Genomic DNA, 21,740 nt, shown 5'->3' with positions numbered 1-21,740 from the left:
AGAGCCCAGATGCTCAGCATCTGTTGAAGTGATGTTTCATTCCTACATGCTTTTTGCTACATACCACCCATGAGCCTGGACTTCTAACCACTCGCCTTTGCCCATTATATGTGTGTGGTCCTTATTATTGCCTGTCTTTCTGACACGGAATCCATACCCTACCCAGGACGTCTATCCCCAACTTATGTCCCCAACAGACGCTGGCTTGTCCAAGGGCTCTGACATTTCACTTTCATTCTGACTTGAATGTATATCTATCCTGTTAGCATAACTTTCACCAATCCTACCTTCTTACCCTAAATTTAGTGGCCCACACCCCAATATCACATAGTTGAAACTGTGCTTGTGAGTCACAGGAGAGTACCTGGCAAAGAAAAAACTCAAAGAGAGCAAAAGCTCAAAAGTGTTTCTGTTCCTACAAGCTCAGGCATCCCTTATCCTACACTTGGCTGAGGTCCCAGACAGAAATTCTCAGGCACATGGGTGGCTTTGGATACGTACCTAAAGAAATAAAATCTTAAAGGTAAATAAAGAACATGAAACTGGGAGTTAATGTATCTGTTTTTGATCCTAACTCTGCCACTAAGATCACACCATTGTGTGATTTTGGGTGAGTCATTAACCCTCTAGATTTGTTTTCTCATCTGTAAAATTTAAGCATTTTATAATTTCAAAGTTTCTTCCAGCTATGAAATTCTATTATTGTATTTTAAGTGTTAAATGAATCCCCAGACATGTTTAAAAGCTTAAGATATTAGCTAGTGTTATTTACTCATGCCATTTCTCCCCTCCATTGGTATGGACAATTAAAAGTCGATTATGACCTCTAAGGCAGACATTGGGGAAGCTTCCCTGTAAACTTTTATTCTACTAGCATATCTGAATGAGCAATTCAGTGCCCCTGTTGATTAGAGCACTCTGAAAGATTGATTCATCCATATCAAATTCTCTCACAAGCTTAAAGAGGCAGAACCCATTATCTGAGGACCTCCTATGGGCCAAGGATTCAGTTATGTACTTAACTGCATTAACTCAAGCCCTCACTATCTGAAAGGTAAACATGATCTTCATCTTACAAGATCAGAGAGAGTCTTTAACTTATCCAGGGTCGCAGCTCAAATAAGTGGTGATGGTAGAACTCAAATGCAAGAGCCCAGCTTTGGTTTGGCCCACTAATGAGGATCAGAGAAAGCATTTAACATTTCCGTTTGGGTACAAGTAATCACAACACTAGAACTGACTGCATATGCATGCAGTAAAACTTTCTATTGCATTTAACAGTGTTTACACTGTACCATTCTCAAAAGATAGGAAGAAACTATTCTCCTGGGAATGGCTTCAGATTTGTCATATGTAAAAAAAGAAAATAAAGTCTATAATTTTAAAAAGTATACACATAAAAAAGCATATCTATTTAGTATATTTTTAAAAATCTAGTTAGAAATAAAAATGTTAATGACCCTATCACTTTCATAAGTAAACGTAAAAATGGAATAAATAAAAATGAAGATTAAAATAAATGGTAAATAGAGAAATTGTTTATTTTAACTCAGAGTTTTAAAACTGTCTTCTAAAAATGAAGAGAAATTAGTACTACCAGATAGCAAGATATATTATTATAAAGTTATAATAATTATAATAGTCATAATACAATGGAAGTTTAGAATATGATAGAGGTAGTACTTCAGAGAGGAAAATATGAATTATTTAATAAATCATGTTAAGACAACTGGCTACACAATTAGGGGAAGAATACTAAATCTAGATTTCCCATTTCTCACACCACTCTTAATGAGGTTCTCATTTCTTACACCCAAATTAATTTTAATAATTTTGTTTAATAATTTTAAACAAAAAATATAACCATAATATACTACGAGATCATTTTCATTAAACACAGTAAATAAAGCAAATTTTTTTTATCTCCAAGCTCTCCTAAAACCCCAATAAAATCATTATCAAGAATAAAGAAGGTACAATTCCAAAAGGACAAAAGATGGTAACAGATACAAGATGTCACCCCAAATTTTGGAAGACAGAAAGCAGAAGAGTGAGTGGTAACTGATTAGCCAAGTGGAGACAGCTGAAGCCTAACTGCCTGCGGTGATGAAAGTCAAAGAAGACATTCTCACATTTTTATATGCACAAGAATCTCCTGGCCATCCTGAGCAATGTACATTCTGTAATCCAGCAGGTCTATGATGCAGGGCCTGAACTGCTGCATTTCTAATAAGCTCCCTGGGGATGGGGACAGAGGCTGCTGGTCTGTGGTCCATACTTTGAGAGTAGTGAGGCTTCAGAGTAGAGAATGCCAGAAATGGTCAAAAACCGTGGTCACCACATACCTCTAGAGGTCAGGGTGCAAGAATCAGCTGGAATGAGAGGACTGGTCTAAGGTCTATATGAGGATCAGGCAGACCTCCAGATTGGGTCCCTGAAGCCAAGTGACTGCTCTCCCCAGCCCCAGCAGTGGAAGGGGTGGTTTACTCCTGGAGAGGCTGAATCACAGAGGACGGGCCTATGCAACACTGAGCACAGTGACCAAAACACAGGACTAAGGGTGCATCTCTAGCTCACTGGTTAGCTGTGAGAATGGTGGCAGCAGACTTACAACCTTCAGGCAGGCTAGAAGAGGGCTGTTTTCTGGGGAAACTAGCTCAAGAGAAAATGTAGTACTTTATAGGGAAAACCTTGATTAACCAAACCACATAAAAATAAAAATCTTCAGCCCAGAAAAAAAATCATAAAGTCAAGAGATAAAAAATAGACAAATATTCACAATATACATAAAAAATAGACAATTTCTTTATTTTGCATAGAAAGCCTTTATAAAATAAACATTTTCAAAAGAGGCAAAAAGAGTAAGTAATTCACTGAAAATTAAACATGAGTAGCTTTAAAACATATGAAAAATTGCTGAACTGCATTTAAAAATAAAGGCAAATTAAAATGATACCATTTTTCATATAGTCAATTGGAAAACATTTGAAAGTTCCATTATAGTGTTAGAAATTTTCTTTCAGTTAATAGAAATATAAACAGGTGCAATCCCCTAGGAGAACAATTTGACGATGTCTATCAAAATTCAAATTGACCCAGCAACTCCACACTAATAGGAATTTATCTTAAAGTAATTCACACGTAGAGAAAGATACATATGTACAAAAATAGCCATTGTGATGTTGCTTTTAATAGCATATGACTGAAAATGACCTAAAGATCCACGGATAGGAGAGTGCTTAAGTAAATTATGATAAATATACTACATGTTATAGGCTATATAATATATATGTCAAAATTCTACACAACCATTTACAAGAAAAAAAGCTGACTTTCAAGTATTTCTATAATAAGAGGTTCAAGATACAGTAAGTAAAAAACAAAGTACAAAAAATCATATATGAGGGTATTTCCAAAAGTTCCTGAAAAATAGAATTAAAAGATGATATGATTCTTTCCATGAACTTTTTGAAGATCCTTCATATAGTCTGTATTAAATAAAATGTATACAGAGAGATATATTACTATGGACTGAATGATTACATCCTCCCAAAATTCATACATTGAAGCCTGAATCCCCAGTGTGATGGTATTAGGAGGTAGGCCCTTGGGAGGTAATTAGGAGGGAGGGTGAAGCCATCATGAATGGGTCAGTGCCCTTACAAGAAGAGACAGGGGTGAGATGATCTCTTGATCTCTGTCTCTCTCTCTCTCTCTTTTTTTCCTCCCTTTTTCTCTCCCCCACTGCCCACCTCCACCATGTGACTGTACAGTGATAAGACAACCATCTGCAAACCAGAAAGAGGGTCCTCACCAGATATTGGATCTGCCAGTGCTTTGAGCCCAGACCTCCCAGCCTCCAGAACTGTGAAAACAAATTTCTGTTGTTTAAACTAACCCATGTATGGTATTTTGTTAGCAGCCAAAATTGACTGAAACATATATGCTTGGCTATGCATAGAAAAAATTTCAAAAAGCAGTTGTAAATGGTTGTCTCTGAGAAAGGAGCTGTATTTTTCGTTGTATACCCTGTTTTACTGTTTCACACTTTTTCACAATATGCATGTAATGATTTTTTCTTTATCAGCTTCCTTCTCAAGAATTACCCAGGGCAAGGTGATAATAATAGGATGATAAGAAAAAGAGGATTCCTGAGAGAAGCACAGTTAATGCAATAGCTGGAAGCTGTGATTCCTTTTTCTATCCAAGAATTGGCTTGGGGGAGATGAGCTAACCTCTTTTGCTATTCTTTTTTTCTGTATAGGAAATAGAAATAATAATAATAATAATAATAATAATACAAGTTTATTTTGGTATATAATTTTGAAACCTGCAACATCTACTGCGATCATCTACTTAATAAACATATCACATATATTTAAACCCTTTCCAACTTGTTGCCTTAGGCTTACTTAGATAACAGGAATAGTGAGTCCTTACCTGCATCTGAGAGGGTAAATGTACTACACATTAACAAATGTTTCATTTAGAGCCCTGAAGCTACCCTGCTGTAAGACCAAACATGACCCACAGAAGCATAAAAACTACCACAGCAGGAGCAAGAGCCAATAATCTTGAGAAAGTTTGCCTGATATACTCATAAATGAGCCAAACAACCTGATTTATGAGCCAATGTGCTTTATACTGATTCTCTAAAGCCAAGATATATTACTAATAAACAACTACTTATTTACTTCTTGTAAACTTGTGGTTTCCCAGTTCAGACCACTGGACACGATGTCCATGAAATACCAAGCAAAATATTGTGTATAATCACCTATTTTTCATTAAATTATTATTTTTTATATATCCATTAAATTTAATAATTGAGTCTAAATTTACAGTCTTCCCTTACCTTATAATTTTATCAAATCCATAAGCAGTAAGTGTTTTCTACAGTTTTGAAGCTATTCATTTCAAAAAGAAAAAATAATAAAGTTTACAATATAAAATTCATTTTCAAAAAAGGCCAAGATAGTATGAAGGAAAAGATTTTCAAAAATATTACAGAGGGCCGAGCGCAGCAGCACTCCCACCGCGGGTTCGGGTCCTATATAGGGATGGCCGGTGCACTCACTGGCTGAGCACGGTGCGGCCGGTCTCAAAAAGAACAACAACAAAAAAAATATTACAGAAACATTAAGAGCAATAGAAAAAATAAATGAATAAGCATGACTGAAAAAGACACACGGTAGGTAGGCAGGAAGAAACTAAAGCCACATGGAAAAACCCAATAATATTAAAATGACTACAGAGAAGATGATGGACATGAAAGGTAGACAAAAGGAATCTAACAGATGTATAATTGATATTCCTGAAGAGGACAAAGGAAATTGAAGATACATCCAAAAACAGAATAGAAAACTTCTTAAATAAGAAAAATTAACATTAAAGGATACATGTTTTTAAGGGCAGTGTAACTTTTAAAACGCAAAGCACTGAAAGCCTTAACGTTATTATTTTCAAAACAAATACAGTATTTTGATGTCACAAATCAATACTGAATGTTCAAAATAAACAGCCTTTTCGAATTCAAAGTATATAATAGCTTTGATTCCCTTGTCTCAAACCATGAATCCCATGAGACCGTCTGCATTGAACGAATGGGATACATAAGCACATCAACAAACTTACAAACCTATCCCTGCTTAACATCCTTAATTTGTTTTTTTAAAAATGCAGACACTGGGGCCGGCCTGGTGGCGCACTGCTACAGTGCGCCGCTTGGGAGCACGGCGGCGCTCCCGCCGAGGGTTCAGATCCCACATACAGACCGGTTCCCGCTCACTGGCTGAGCGAGGTGCGGGCGCAGTGCCGAGGGTTGCGATCCCGTTGCTGGTCCCGGTCAGGTACGGGCGCGACACTGAGGGTTGCGATCCGTTGCCGGACACGAAAAAAGACAAAAAAAAGGAGAAAAAAAAAAAAATGCAGACACTGAATTTTTGTCCATTTACAAATGCCTATGCTTATACAACATTATCATTAGTTAATAAGGTGGGAAAGAAAATGGGTGTTCTGACTATGATTCTTTCCCTTACTTTCTCACATTCTCATATCCTCTTCCCATTCTTTCTTTTCTAAATAATTTCTTAATTAAACTTGATAGCCAAATACTAATCACGTTTTGTACACACACATCCAAGCATATGTACAAACAACCCAGAGAGGAGGGTTCTGTTGTAATGGCAGGTGCCAACACCTGCATTTCCCTCCATAAGGCACCAAAGACCTTAAGTGGAACAGTGGGAAGGCCTAACACATAGATAAGGCCTTTCATCTTCATACTGCAAATGACTTTTTCTTAATTTATAAAATGGGTAAAAACTCATAAGGAGGAAGCTTCTGGGTGCTAGCAATGTTCTATGCCTTGATTCTGATTAGGGAGCACACAGTGTGTTCACTTTGTTGTGATAATTCAATGAGCTGTACATTAAGATGTACTTTTGTGCATGTTTCTATCTATATGTACATGCAGAATAAAAAGTTTACTTTAAAAAAACAAAGCACTTTTCTAACAATGCCATAAGAACATTTGTTAAGCAAATAATGACTACACATTTGAGTGCTGAGGTTTATAGCTAATACCCACTAGGGTTTAATGGTCACTCAACCAGGGTTTCTCCAAGATGAAATTTTAAGCCAAAGTAAGGGTTCTGTGTGTTCCCTCTTGCTGTGCAGAGTCAGTGTCTGCAACCATGCTCTCCTGCTCATTCATTCATTCATTCTTTCTCTCTCTCTCTCCACCCTCACCCCCCCAACAAATCTGAACCAAAAAGACTGTTTAGCTTCATCTGCAAAGATCAGTATAATCTGTTTTCAACATCCAGAATATATCATCATACACTATTTACTTTAGCAGTTCCCATTCAGAACAGCCTCCTGACTCTTTTAGATTAGCTTTTAAAATAGTGCAATAAGAATTTCCTAGAAACTAAGTGCATCCAAATTAGAAAAACCTTAGACAATTTGAAAGAACTGAAATTCCTTAGATTTGACCCTTAAGTAAAGGATTAGACAATAGCTGGAAAATAGAATGGGAAATGATGGCGAGAAAGGCTACCCAGATTCCTGCTTTTAATGTAAAATTTTTGTCTCATCTTCAGCTCTGACAGAAGGGAAAACTTCTTGCCAAACAATAAACTGTTGTTTTAAAATTGTGGAGTGCAATAACCCAAATTTATTTCCCCTTTTTTTAATCAGAAGAAAATCTACAACCATTAAGTTAACTTTGAAAACAGAAAGAGCATTTATTCCACGTTATTTTTTTTTTTTTCCTTTTTGTCTTTTTTCGTGACCAGCAACGGATCGCAACCCTCAGTGTTGCGCCCTTACCGGACCGGGACCAGCAACGGGATCGCAACCCTCGGCGTTGCATCTGCACCTCGCTCAGCCAGTAAGCGGCCGGTCTGTATGTGGGATCCGAACCCTCGGCAGGAGCGTCGCTGCGCTCCCAAGCGGCACACTGTAGCAGTGCGCCACCGGGCCGGCCCCTATTCCACGTTATTTATTACATATTTTTTAAACACAAAAAAATCAAAGTTAGCAAAAGTTGACAAAAGCTTTTATTAACTATCCCTGTAAAGGGATTTGCCCCAAACTCATTATTGCCCTGAGAAATATGAGTAATAACAGACCAGGTGGTAACCAGGGCTCAGGGCCAAAAAAAGGTAAGGGAGATTCTCTTTCCAATCAGAAATTCCATTTACCCAGGATACTTGAGATATGAAGACAGAGTAGGTTGTGAGCTAGAGGGGAAGGTAAGAAGATGTGGAAGCCCTGGGCAAATAGGAAATAGCAGTTAAAAGAGTGAAATGAAAAGCCTGGTCCTAAACTGGTGACAAGTTGCCCTCAGCCCAATCTTACATACCTTGATACTGTGCCAGATGTGGACAGCTGGTGGGCTGGGGGGCACAGCACACGTATTGACACAGGCAAGTGTGTCCTCACAGCTCAAGCTCGCCTCTGAGGGAGGGACTGCCAGAGCATCTGGAATTTCCTGGCACTTCCCAGGTTAAACTCTAAGATGTAGTTCACTGGCATGTTTATTTCAGGAGCCCAGTTCTTTCAAATAAACCATACCTAGCACTAGCCAAAGTAAGCTCCACACATCGTAAAACTCAACAAAACCACGAACATAAAACACATCTTCAAAACCACTTGACTGCCTGAACCCTTCTTAGAAATAACGTCTGGTTAACAACCACCCCTTGTGTATCTATTTCTGTTCTCTCTCTAGTCCCTTCACAATTCTGCAAGCAGCCATTTAAGCATGGGCACTGCACAAACTTAACACACACTGAGATGAAAGGAGGAGAAAAACAAAAAAATTTATGGTCTCACTATGGTAAGGGGGAATTCTGTCCTCAGAAGCTCCAACACACGCTTAATGGTTGCCTTTAAAAAAAAAAAAAAGGCCATGGAATGTGGTACACTGGACACAAGCAACACACCTCAATCACCAAGGAAGCTTCTTCCCACAGCCACTTTAAGTCCCCCTTACAGAGAGGCAGAGGTGCCATTTTCACTGTTGACAATGTCCCTCACTGGGACCGGCATGGGTTTAACGGGGTGAGCAACCAGATAGGGTGACCAACAGTTCCAGTTCTCTCTAGACAGAGGCATTTCCTGGGACAGTCTCAGATAAACCAAGACGAGATGAGACGGTCACTCTACAAGGGCACTGCCAAGGGCTCCAGAGCAGCCAGTCTCTGCCAGCATGTGACTGGGTGACAGAGGGCAAGTGACTTTGTCTCTCTAGGCTTCAGTATCTTGTTATATAAAATGCAAGGTGGAGTATTCTTATCTCTGCCACTATTTCTCAAAGTGTGTCTGGTAGTGGTGTGGGGGTGCGGTGGGGGAGGGTAAACGCAGTGCGCCCAGTGGGGAGAAGTTATTTTATCACTTCCGTCAATTCTATGCTTAGAATTGGCTTCACACGGTGCTATAAAAAGCAGACCAACTTTTAGCCAATTTTAACGTTTTTTTCATATCCTCTACAGGTAACACACCCAGACTGCTATGTAGGGGAAGACCATTCCCACCACCATCCCCCACTTCTTTGGTCTACCACTGTTGTCTGACTTACAACAGACTCACTTCTGAATGAATAAGTTTCAATTTCCTTTTTAAGTAGAAAGTCTATAACTGTATTAAACTATGAATGAAATAAAATAGAGGCAGTTTTTGGTAATTTGTCATTGTACAGCATTGTAGTTTCATCTTTGCCTTTCTTACTTATTTAAAATACAACCCACTAGAAGTCTCATATTTGATCACCCTAAGATGCCTCTATCAATGCCTTAAAAAAAAGTAGCAGTTTGTTAAATTACTTACATGGCTAACTACTTACAAATTATGTTAAACCTAAGTAGAGCTAGAAAAATGCTTGTAGCTGAAAACAGGTGCAAATCCCCTCTAAACTAATTTGTGGTCAGCCACATGCACACCAATGGAAGTTCAAATCTGGGGTGAGAATCTGTTCCTCTTAAGGAAAAAATACATAAGTATTATTTTAAGTCAATTTTGAATGTTTGTATTTTCATAAACATGATCCCAACACCACTAGACTGAATTTCTTTTTCTTAAGGATCAAATTAAGATAATCCACTAGGCTTAAAATTCTGAAAGAAATCAACATGTCAGGTTCAAGGATTTCCTATTTCTGTGAGGCTCTAACAAGAAAGAAATACTGCTACGCTGTCTAAGTATTAACGTACAACCTCAGCAAAACACATTACATGAGTGTAAGGTGGACAAGGTCCAGTTATTCACTAAGATGCTAGAATTGTTTCCTGCCAGCTACAACCAGAAGAACAGAATCTTCCTCAAAGGAAAAAGAGAAGAGGAAAGTTAATAGGAAAAATAAAACCCAAATGACCACACCAACAACCCTAACTGGCGAAAATAGGGTCTATCATACAAAAATGGGGTCTATCACACATGTTCATGACGTAACGGTTAGGCCAGTAAAGTCTCATTTCTGGAAATAAGAGTACCAACAAACACTCAGAAAGTGACTGTGTGTGTGCACGTGCATGCGTGCTTTAAATAAATCTGAAGAGTAAGTAATCACTTCTGCAATGAGCTAGGCGTTGCCCTAAACACAATGCATGTATTATCTCATTTAATCTTATAGTAACCTTATAAGTTTCAGATGAAAATTGGGTGTGGTGAAGTTAAATAATTTGCTCTTACACCTGTAGCTAATCAGTGGCAGGGCCAGAATGCAGTCCAGGTCTTAAATTAATATAAAAGCCAAATATGATGTTTGTTACTACCAGTGGTGGAATACCCAATCAATCGTCCCTTGAGACTACATGCAATAAAAAAGGCAGGGAGTAAGTACATTAGGATATTTGCACCTCCCTCCACTGAAAGACAGCTTCCTTAGAAAACTCCACAAGTGGAAGACCATCTTCCAGAGAAGGTGTCAGGATCCAAGTAGCACAGCTGCCGTCACTTATGTAAAACCCCACTATTAGAAATAGTTTTCTGCCACCAAATACAGAGAGGCCCCTGGGGTACAATCCATATCATTAACAGTTGAGAAGAAAAGGCTTAGAAGTATTCTCCTACCTAAACAGGCTCAATGCCGAAGCGATTGGAGCTTGAAGTCTGAAACTTTAAATATTTACTTAACAGAACAAGTAAATCCTCCAGTTCCGGAATCAAATATATAAACAGGTCCTACTGCTTCCACAAGCTACACCCTCTCCCCATACCCCTCCAGCACACACACACCCAGCACATTAAGTCACATTACAGAACATTATTTCTCCAGTAGGTGCTATATGCTGTACTATGGTATCAATTATTTTCTACATCATGTGTATTTTTAAGAACCAGTTTTTCTTGAGTCTCCTTTAAATACACTTTTACATACTCCTCCAATACTACAAAATAGGCATATTCCTCATTTCACAAGTGAGGACACCAAATTTCAGAAAGTGTGTTGTCCACTATTAAACAGCTGAGAAGGGGCAGTGTTTGGACTTCAGCCTACGTTCTATAATCTTTCTGATATCCCATCCATTTCCCTTTAAATTCCAGTTAACATTTCTAATTAATTGCAATAAGTATACAAAATAGGAACATAATTTAAACGCACCGTCACTATCAAGTCTACTCCTTTGTATCCAAAGAAAAAAACACACCCACTGACACACAAAGCCCTGATAATCTCCCCATCTCCATAATGCCTAAATGACTGATCTCTTCTTTCTCAATTTTCTTTCACTCAAGCTACTGTGTCCACAACTGCCACTCTGCTTAAATCACCAAGTCACTTTATTCTGCTTTGAAATGGTGATCTATTAAAATAAGATCTACAGAGCCACTTAGACTAGCTGGCAGCTTTTACTCTGACACTTGCCAAACTCTGTCCCTGGACAAGGTTTTAGATGGTTTTCTTTATCCTCTCCCAACTCTTAACTCTGTCCTGGTCCTGTTCTCCCAAGACTTCCCCGTGTCTTTAAAGTTTCTGTACCAATGAGAATAGAAAAGAAGGAAAGAAGGGAAGAAAGGAGGGAGGGAGGGAGGGAGGAAGGAAGGGAGGAAAAGAAAAAAAATAGAATCTCAATCACAGCTCCAGCACCGCAACAGTAGCTTTGTAACCTGAAAACCTCAAAGATAAGATATAACATTTTTGTAGACAATGGCAAGTCACAAATGTCATTCCTAGGTCACTGTGTGAAAAAGGTTACCTAGTAATGTTTCTCTCTTGCAATTAAAAACCATTTGTGTGTCTCCTGCCTCACATCTGCCAAAAACAACCACCACAATCCAATTTTCAGGTAATAAAAGGAAAAAGTAGGAAAAGCAAGCAGGAGTGGTCTAAGAAAAGTCCATTTGGAAGGCCAGAGGTGAGGCAACAAAGTTCTCCTTATTAAAAAAAAAAAAAAAAGTATGAATTATGAAAAGCAGTGTTTTGCACAATGACCAGATATTAGAATAAACTTCAAAAACTACTGTTCAGAGGAAATGGGAAGATGTTGGTCAAAGGATACAAAACAGCAGATATGTAGGATGAACAAGCCTAGAGATCTAATGTACAACATTAGGACTAAAGTTAGTAAAATTGTACTGTATTAGGAATTTTTGTTAAAGAAGTAGGTGTTAGCTGCTCTTGTCACAAAAAAAGTAACTGTGAGATGATAGATGTGTTGATCTGCCTCACTTAAGAGTAACTACTGTACTATTTATATGTATCTATATGTAAACCTCAGATATACATAATAAAATTTATTTTTAAAAAAACTACTGTTCAATAATATGTACCTGACAATGCTTACAATCTGACTAACTCTATAATATGTAGCATTTTAGAAAAATCACCTTCAAGTATTCAAGTGTTTAACTTACTTACTTATGAGTATAAAATTAAATTACAAGTTAGGGAGGAGGGTCAAATCTGATCTTAACCCACCCAAAGCTTCCACAGGACCTATTTGGGGCCTAGGCCTCTTACGTTAGGAGAATCCTATCACCCTGGTTTGCCTTAAGTGGATTGTGTACTTACTAGGATGCCTTTACTTTAATCCTAGGAATCCTCTGAAACTATGCTATGCGCTTTTTTTAAGAGACTTTGGTCTTCTTTTCCATACATGCCAGTTTACTACTGTTAAATTTCATATTAAAAAATGCACTTGAGGCAGTCGATCAGTTCACATGCCTTCCAAAAATGCTCCAGGACACATACGTGCTCTCTGGATTTTGAACCTTCCTTCCATCACCTCACCTCCCAACCATCCATGCCAGATGATCCTGAAAAGAAAAAAGGCTCTCCTAGATCTGAAGAAACTTATGCATTAAAAAAAAAAAAAAAAAAAAAAAAAAAAAAACAATGCTCGATGGAACTGAGATCAAGAGGACTGGGATGTTTCTAACTTAGAAAAATGTCAAGCCAACAAAATGAAGCCAGTTATTTCTAGTAAGTGACTTTTTAAAAATTTTTAAGTCACTGTACCTTCTACTCTTTAATTATGGTAAAATACACATAACATAAAAATATCTTAACCATTTTAAAGTGTACAGTTCTGTGTCACTAAGTACACTTGTGTTGTTATGCAACCATCCCACCATCCAGAATTCTTTTCATCTTGCAAAATCAAAACTGAAAACTCTGTACCACACCCCCAGCCGTTGGCAATCATCATTCTACTACCTACCTCTATGAATTTGACTACTCTAGGTACCTGATATAAGTGGAATCATACAGTATTTGTCTTTTGTGTGACTGGCTTATTTCATACTTATTTTCATACATTAAGCATACTATCTTCAAGGCTCATCCATGTTGTAGCAGAATTTTCTTCCTTTTTAATACTGAATAATATTTCATTGTATGTTGTTATGGTCTGAATGTTTGTGTCCCTCGAAAATCCATATGTTGAAACCTAATTAGCAGTGTGATAGTGTTAAGAGGGGGGCCTTTGGGAGGCGATTAGGTCACAAGGGCTGAGCCCTCATGAATGGGATTAGTGCCCTTATAAAAGAGGCCCCAGAGAGCTGCCTTGCCCCTTCCACCATGTGAGAACACAGTTAGAAAGCACCATCTGTGAACCAGAAAGTGGGTCCTCACCAGGCAGCAAATCTGCTGGCATCTTGACTTTGGACTTCCCAGCCTCCAGAACTGTGAGCAATAAATTTCTGTTGTTTATGAATTACTCAGTCTATGGCACTTGTAATAATAGCCTGAAAAGACTGAGGCATATGTATATACCACAGTTTGTTTATCCATTCATTCATCAATGGGCACTTGGGTTGCTTCCACCTTTTGGCTATTGTGAATAATACTTCTATGAACATTTGTACACAAATATCTTTTTGAGACCTTGATTTCAATTCTTTTGGGAATATACCCAGAAGTAGAATTGCTGCATCATACGGTAATTCTATTTTTAATTTTTTGAGGAACTGTTTTCCACAGCAGTGGCACCATTTTACATTGCCACCAATAGTGCACAAGAGATCCAATGTGTCCTCATCCTAGACAACACTTGTTATTTTCTGTTTGTTTTATTTGTTTATTTGTTTGCTTGTTTTGATAGCAGCCATCCTAGTGGGTATGAGGTGGTATCTCATTGTGGTTTTTTTTTTTTTCCTTTTTGTCTTTTTTTTTTTTCGTGACCAGCAACGGATCGCAACCCTCAGTGTCGCGCCCGTACCGGGGCGGGACCGGCAACGGGATTGCAACCCTCGGTGTTGCGCCTGCACCTCGCTCAGCCAGTGAGCAGCCGGTCTGTATGTGGGATCCGAACCCTCGGCGGGAGCGCCGCCGCACTCCCAAGCAGCGCACTGTAGCAGTGCGCCACCGGGCCGGCCCTCTCATTGTGTTTTTGATTTGTACTGTATTTCCTTAAGGATTAGTTGCACAAGTCATTTTTACCCAAAAGTTCAGAAAGACAATATAAAGGAATTTAGGCTCCATCCCTGAGTTTTCCTTCAAAAAAACCCACTCGTTCTTGAGGCCTCATTCTTTCTCTCCCCCCAGCCCTTTCTCTCTGCCTCACTGTCCATAATAACGTCAGGGTATCATCCACTTCTCCCTCTTTAAGGCACCGCTTCCATTTATATAGAATCTGAGAAGCTTCCTTCCTGATGACAGTGACTTAGTTTGTGGGGGAGAGGCGGGAGGCAGAAAGAAATAAAAGAGTTATAAACGTGACCAGAGAAAAAGACCAAGACCAGACCATTCTGCATTTATAAATTTTTTTAAAAAATCGAAGGCCACCATTTTCCTACCAAAAAAAAGAGATAAAACTGAATCTCCTCATCCCAATAGGAAAATATACCTAAATTCACAGAAAGTGAAATACAAATGATAATCAATTTTTAAAATAAGATCATCATAAGTAATCTAAAAACACACTTACATAACAACGGTAACATTTTGTTCAACTCTCAAAGCAAAAATTCCTCAAATGATAATAATCTACATTCTGATAATGAAGTGCAAATGGGTATAGCCTTTCTGGACAACAGTTTAGCAATTTGCATCTATCAAGAGCACTAAAATATTTATCCTTTTGGGTTTAGAAATGCCACTTCTAGGAAACATTCCTCAGGAAATCATCAGGAATTGAAAGATTTCTATACATAAATTAGAACTAGCCTAAATGTCCAACAAAAAGATGACGACTGGTTAAGTGAATTATGGAATACCCACAGTGCAGAATAATGTACAGGCATGGAAAATACTTTTGAGTAAGTTTAACTACATGGAAAATGTTCAGATTATATCATTAAATGCCAAAAGGTTGCATCTAAAACCATGTACAGATGCTCTCTGAATTGCAATGGGGTTACATCCAGATAAACCCATCACAAGTTGAAAATGTAAGCCAAAAATGCATTTAATACACCTGCTCTATCAAACATCATAGCTTAGCCTAGTCTACCTTAGACATGCTCAGAACACTTACAATTGCCTACACTTGTGCAAAATCATCTTGGCAATATTGTTAAGAGTATCAGTTGTTTACCCTCCTGATCATGTGGCTGACTGGGAGCTGTAGCCACTGCCCAGCATCCTGAGAGAGTATCGACCACACATTGCTAGTCTGGGAAAAGATAAAAATTCAAAATCTGAAGTACAGTTTCCATTGAATTCATATTACTTTCGCACCACCATAAAGTTGAGAAATCATAAATTGAACTGTCTTAAGTCAGGGATCGTCTACACATACAGTATGATCTCACAATATTTGCTTTAAAATAGGAGATCACCAAAATTGTTAGAGCAAGAAACTTAGTTCCAAATGCCTACATTGCTATTTTAAGCTGTATAAAGTTAGGAGCATTTCCTAAATTCTTAATCCTTTGTTTCATCTAAAGTAACAAACTGATTAGGGAATATTAGTACTATTATTTTCAAAATTTAAAAAGTTATTTATTAAAAATAGCAGTTATTCACAACATCCATACATAAAATAAATGGTGAGCACCAAGTCACAGCTTCAGAACATGTGCCCTGGGCACCCAATCATCCACAGCATTACTAACCATACACCCAAAAAAGGCACTGTGGGAATCACCCTTTTGTCTTCAATCCTGCCATAGCACAGGTGTTTGAAGCAGTCAATAAAGACTATGGTATCAGGAAAGAGTGATAAAAAAAGAGATTATAAAATAATTTTTAAAAAAGGAAGGCGGGGGGAGAAACCAAAAAATAAAATCTTAGGAATAAAGATTCTCGGGGCATCACTAGTATAGAAGAATGACTGAGCAATCTTGTTTACCTTAAAAAAAATGTGGTTCCTAAAAAACATTAAATGACACAACTAGTTAATAGCAAACAAAATCTGGAACCCCAATATCCCAACTCAAGTGTTTAAGAAATGAACTGATCAAAAAATGATTGCGGGGGGATGCAGTGTACAAGAACATTTGGAGAGTCCTGACTTTGTAAGAAATAGAAAATCTGGTTTCGTCTGGTGATCGAAAAAGAAATGTAAGTATATGTAATAAACATTTGAAATCTTCAGGTTTAGTCAAGTGAGTAAAATACACAAGTAAAGCCTGAAGAAGGTGCAGTGATATCTGACAAAACCATGGGACTAGTAATAGTAATGGAAGAAATTCACATGAAAATCTACTTTCCTTTCACTGCCACCTGCCCTTCCCCATCACAGAAGAGCAACCACTTCTGCAGTACCTTACAAACTAGGAATCCAGGAGAAAATGATCTAGCCCTGTCTATAGAGAATTCAGATATCTTCGACAGAAAAGTCGTAAGCGAACTCAGGGTATTCATGTTATAATCCTTGATGACGTTAAATCATTTGTGATAATTTAAAGTTATCTCACCTACCCCCCCCCCCACCATTCTAAGGCCCTGCCCATTAGGAGTAACATTATGCCTTTTACCCACAAATCAACCTATCACAAATAGCCAAACTATTGCACCATGTAAATGCAAGCCTTTTATTTGGCTAGATTAGAAAGTTGTACGAAAGTTTTGCAAAGAATACTACACCTTTGATTTTAGGTTGTTCTCTAACAAACCATCCGTTGTCATCCAATTTTCCTATCCCAGTCAGAAACTGTAAGAGGCACCCTATTTGTGTCTGAACCCAACTCTTGCCTCTTACATCAGTATCTGGCAAAGCAGGTATCCATAGTTTTATCTGAATCACACCATCATTTAACAAGTTAAATAAGATACATTTACAGGGTTTAATATACAGCACTAACTGCATGAGAAAAACCATGCTTGTGTGCAAGTTGTTCTCACGCTTTTAAAATATACCTGATTGTATCCATCTCTTCATTATGAGGCACACTACAGGAACATCCTTCAGTAATGAACTTCACCCATTTTAATACCCGACTTTTTCCTAGCAGCCATTCACTCACTTCTGTCTTCCCTCCCTAATCACCAGGAACACATCATTCTTCCTTTCCCCTCTCCCTCACCCTTTCACCTTCCCTCCTCCCCCAACTGTCCTAGAGGGCCTCACCCAAGGCTACTGGCAAGGCAAAGATACTAAATAAATTCATAAGAAAAAGCCCACCAACTGAGACACTGTCGTTCGTTAATGGTATGGGGGTGGCAGATCATTCTTGAGCTGAATGATCCAGGCCAGACTGTCTGGTGTCAGCCTCATGAAGTATAGCACTCCTCACACAGCTTGATATTTTGCAAGCCAACCTAACAGGAATGAGCTTCTCATTTCTTACCCAGTCATCACATGAGGTGCCAGGTCTACTTTGGGTTCCATCAAAAAGAAGTCTGAGGAAAGGGAGCAATTGTTTTCTCTCTAGAATCTTCTTTGTTGGCTAATCCAAAATATTGTAGCTTTTTAGAACACAAATGATAATGATCCAAATGATTCTTCCCACTCAAAACACAATTGAAAAATACAAGAAACAAAACAATTGACTAAAATATTTCTATGAAAAAAAATTTTTTTATTCTTAGAGGACTTACTTCTGCCTGCCAAAAAAATGATGTTTAGCATGTTTCAAAGTTCCACGAGATAATAATTAGTAAGTTTCAAATACAGAAGACTCACGAGAATCAGGGTGTTGGGAGGGTGAAAGCAACCTTAGATTACAAAGGCATTTACTTCACTGTATAAATGGGAAAAATACACAGAGATAAATTAGGAGATGCCCCAGTGTGAGGTAAGTTTTGACTAGAGCTTGAATGTTCTGATTCCCAACCAATATTTTCTGTATCTCTCCTAAGCCCACAAGGAGGAACAGGCATTAAAGTTACTTTTTATAACAATAACTCAAAGAATCTTTATTTCCAAACAGAGATTCAGCAGAACTTTAACTCTACATTTATGAACACCATAGCAAACACGTTTTTGAAAAAAGTGAAGTTGGAAAAAGCGTTTATTATAATTCCTGAGAATGGCTTACTGAACCTAAATAAGAATTAAATTGACAAAATTCATCAAATAGATGGTAATGCTACATTATTAAATAATATTTTGTTCCTTGTCATCAAGTCAAAAATATGACATAATGGTATATGCTACAATTTTCATTCTAAGAGAAACCATCCAGTTGTTCTTTTTAAACAACAGATATTTACTTTGTCAAGCAAATAGTATCTACGGTGGCCCTTTTGGCCCCTACCCAGAGTTAAGTGTAGTGGTAAGGCTATGCTAAAAACCACCAAGCTTTGGGCTATTGAGACTCAGCCAAAAGTCATGGACCTTAGGCTGCTCCATTTTTAACCAGCCATGCTGGGTTTCCATATTGCTGTCCATATGGTACTATACCATGGCATGTTCTGGCTACCAATGCACTGTTTCACCACAACAGTGGGGGTTAAAACAAAAAGATAGAGCTGTTCAACTGGTTATAGCCCAGTTTAATCAATTCTTTAGTGTTTCTCTTCATAGAGAAGAAACACATAAGACTGAGGACAGGCATTTGAATTCACAATTTCAGCTTCAATAAAGGCATTACTGACCCCATTTAATGGGAAATAAAGATCTGGGATAATCATGTAATTCTTAGATATGTTCTCAGCTTTGAAATAAATGACAATAGAAGCATAAAAGGAATAGAATCTTGAAGGAATTGTTCCTATTACAAAAGCATTTCATTTTATAATGGGATTCACAACAGGCTTCTTTAAATCATGTTATACATTATATAATACTCCAAAGAAAAACATGTTAAAAGTGTACTGAAAGTAAGTTACATCAGTGATAATAATATTGGCTGGCTCAGTTATATTGATTCAGGACCTTGATGAGTGCTACTGGGATGAAGGCCATAGGCTGGATCCCAGAAGGTGTCCGTTAAGTTTAAGAAGAGAAGAAACATGCAGACTAACTTAAATACAACTATACCTTGGAGTTTTCAGAGAATAGAGAGTCTGAATGACTAAAAACAGAGCTGTCACTACCATAGGAAAAAAATAAAGTAGATCCCTCCAAAAGTCAGTAGCATCCTGTGGTATATGTCTCATGTCGGATTATTCTGAACATTAATCATAAACTTTCACTTTCCGTACAGGTCATTAAATCACTTCTACTTGAACCAGTGGCCTGAAGGAAACTGACCAACTCTGTACATATCAATATGAGCACATTTGCTGTGTCTGATAGTTGAAAGCAGCTGACCCCTTTGTGTGACTGTAAGTCAAGTCACAGGATTACGCAAAGAAAAACAAAATGTTCAGGAAGAGGAAAAATGAACTTCCAGTTTTCAACTATTACTCTAGTGGTTTTTTTTAAAGACAGAGTGTCTAAGTACAAAGTTATCCTTGCTCTCTAATAAATATTTTTTCCAACCTAATGAACTGCCTGGAAACAGAATAGAGAAGGATGTCAGGAAAACGCAGCTTTCCGCACATAGTTCATTAGTTCTCCAAAACATAAGGCTGCATATCTCTTTCAAATGCATTAGTTATCTAAAAGTGAGATTCCAGCCAGAAATTATCAGGCAAAACTGACAGGATGTCATTCAGTGATTGTGTGGGGAGCCCCCACTATGTGCCAACACAGAGCAACCTGCTGTTCCTCAGAGTCTGCTTGTCGTTGGAGAGACTGCAAGGTTAGATACAGAGTTCAGTAAGTAAACATTTGCTCTAGAAGCAACTCTAGACCTGCGAACACACCCACTTTTCACAGTATCTCTCAGCTTTGGATTAGATCAATGACATATCTGTACTGGATCCCCAATTATCTTAAAATAGGTTTTTAAATCTCTTTCTGCGGGCATGTAAATTTCTGCGTGTGAACAGCTGACTTAGTTCTCCAGCAACAATACTACCCACTGAAAAATACACCTTTTTTAAACAAAAGATACTTTTTATTCCCATAAAGCTTCGTTGCCATTTCCAGCACCAAAAGCCACAAAAACACATTCTGCCATCCTCAGTAGTGGTTTTAGGAGAAAAGAAGCAGAACACAAGATAACAGAGCAAAGGCTTAAGAAACAACGAAGGTGAGTTGGGGTGGAGCAAGAGAGTGGAGTGGAAGTGAGAAATGAAATCTAAACTCTACTTTCTGATCTAAGAAATTCAGCCTTTACTGATGAACTGAGGGACGGGGTGGGGGGAGGAAGAACGAAGGGGAAGGTGAGGTTTTCAGTTGAGAAAAAGACAGAAGTGTGTGCTGCTGTCCCGGTTTTGTTTCAAAAGCACCCAGTGAATGCATGGCAGACAAAATCTAGTTTCGTGGCTAAGACTGATTCCATGAGAGTTAACACAAGTTTGTGCGTGACACGATAGAGATACCCAACCAAATCGAGGGACTATACAATTATATGACAATTCTTTAGATGTGTTCTAGTATCGAAAAAGTTTATGGTTATTCAAAGGACACAACTATCAATTTAATATCATCATTTTGCAGGACCTGCACCCGTCCTATCATATCCTCTTTTAAAGAAACCGCTAATGACCTGAAATGCAATTGTCACCTTTTTCCCAGGGCTGTGAACATGATACTCAGAGTCACGAATGGAAACCAAATAGCGACCAGAAGCCAGAGTCCCCGGCGACTTCTTTTGAAGCAGTCCCCACAGTCCGTGTGCCGGAGTGTAAGGAATAGAAGTGTGCGCGGTTCCTCCTCTGGGCCGCGCGTCCGGAACGTTCCTGGCTGTCAGGTGGGTGGCGGCGAGCCTCGGCGGGGAAGCCCTGCGTGGCAGCGCGGCGCGGGCGCATGTGGAGAGGGGCGAGCCCCGCGGAGCTCACCTTTGTTCGCACGCCCTGGCCGCGACCAGGAGAGAGCCGGGCCAAGGAGAAGTACGGGAGGCGACCCTTCCGCTCCCCGGCGCCCCGGAGAAAATCTATAGGCAGCCCAGACCCTCTCTGGCCCCCAGGGAGCAATCGGGGAAGAGGGGTCAGCAACCCCTCCCCAAACACAAAGGTTGGCAGGCGTGAGTGCGAGCGCTGGGGGCACGGGGGCGTGTGTGCGTGTGCGCGCGAGTGTGCGCGCGCGTGTGTGCGTGTGTGTAGGGGGAGGGGAGGAGGCGCTCCAGCCCTTCTTACCTCTCGAAGATGAGCCGCACCATGAAGATGCAGAAGGCCAGGGGGAAGGCGAGATAGAGGTCCTCAGCCTGCGGGAAGGTGGCTTCCTCCGTGTTCTTCAGGTCCGCCCAGGTGACATTGTGCGGGAGCCAAAACCTCTCGTTCCAGAACCAGGCTAATATCCCTGCCATCTTGCTTTGTCCACTCTTTTCCTGCGGCTCACGCGGCCCGCTGAGCTCTCCGCCGCGCAGGGCGCCCGGGGATGCGCGCCCGGCTGGCCCCGAGCCTGGGCCGCCCGCGC

The 21,740-nt window shown here is 39.2% G+C and overlaps 1 protein-coding gene across 4 annotated transcripts in view; it reads right to left on the bottom strand.

Annotated features, from left to right (window-relative positions):
• The window catches only part of CERS6 (ceramide synthase 6), a 286,287-nt gene extending 264,553 nt beyond the window's left edge, over window positions 1-21,734 (bottom strand). For 2 of the 4 annotated variants that reach the window (XM_008589425.1, XM_008589489.1), the window contains exon 1: window positions 21,461-21,655. In XM_008589425.1, the coding sequence (XP_008587647.1) occupies window positions 21,461-21,630 (170 nt within the window). In that variant the 5' untranslated portion in view covers window positions 21,631-21,655. Of the gene's footprint in view, window positions 1-21,460 lie in introns of all 4 variants that reach the window. The other 2 variants (XM_008589359.1, XM_008589294.1) reach the window with 2 other exon arrangements.
• Window positions 21,735-21,740: the final 6 nt, after the last annotated feature.

The sequence above is a fragment of the Galeopterus variegatus genome, unplaced genomic scaffold (assembly GCF_000696425.1).
Source record: "Galeopterus variegatus unplaced genomic scaffold, G_variegatus-3.0.2 Scaffold12, whole genome shotgun sequence".
Taxonomy (NCBI): Eukaryota; Metazoa; Chordata; class Mammalia; order Dermoptera; family Cynocephalidae; genus Galeopterus; species Galeopterus variegatus.
This window is presented reverse-complemented; position numbering and strand designations above follow the sequence as displayed.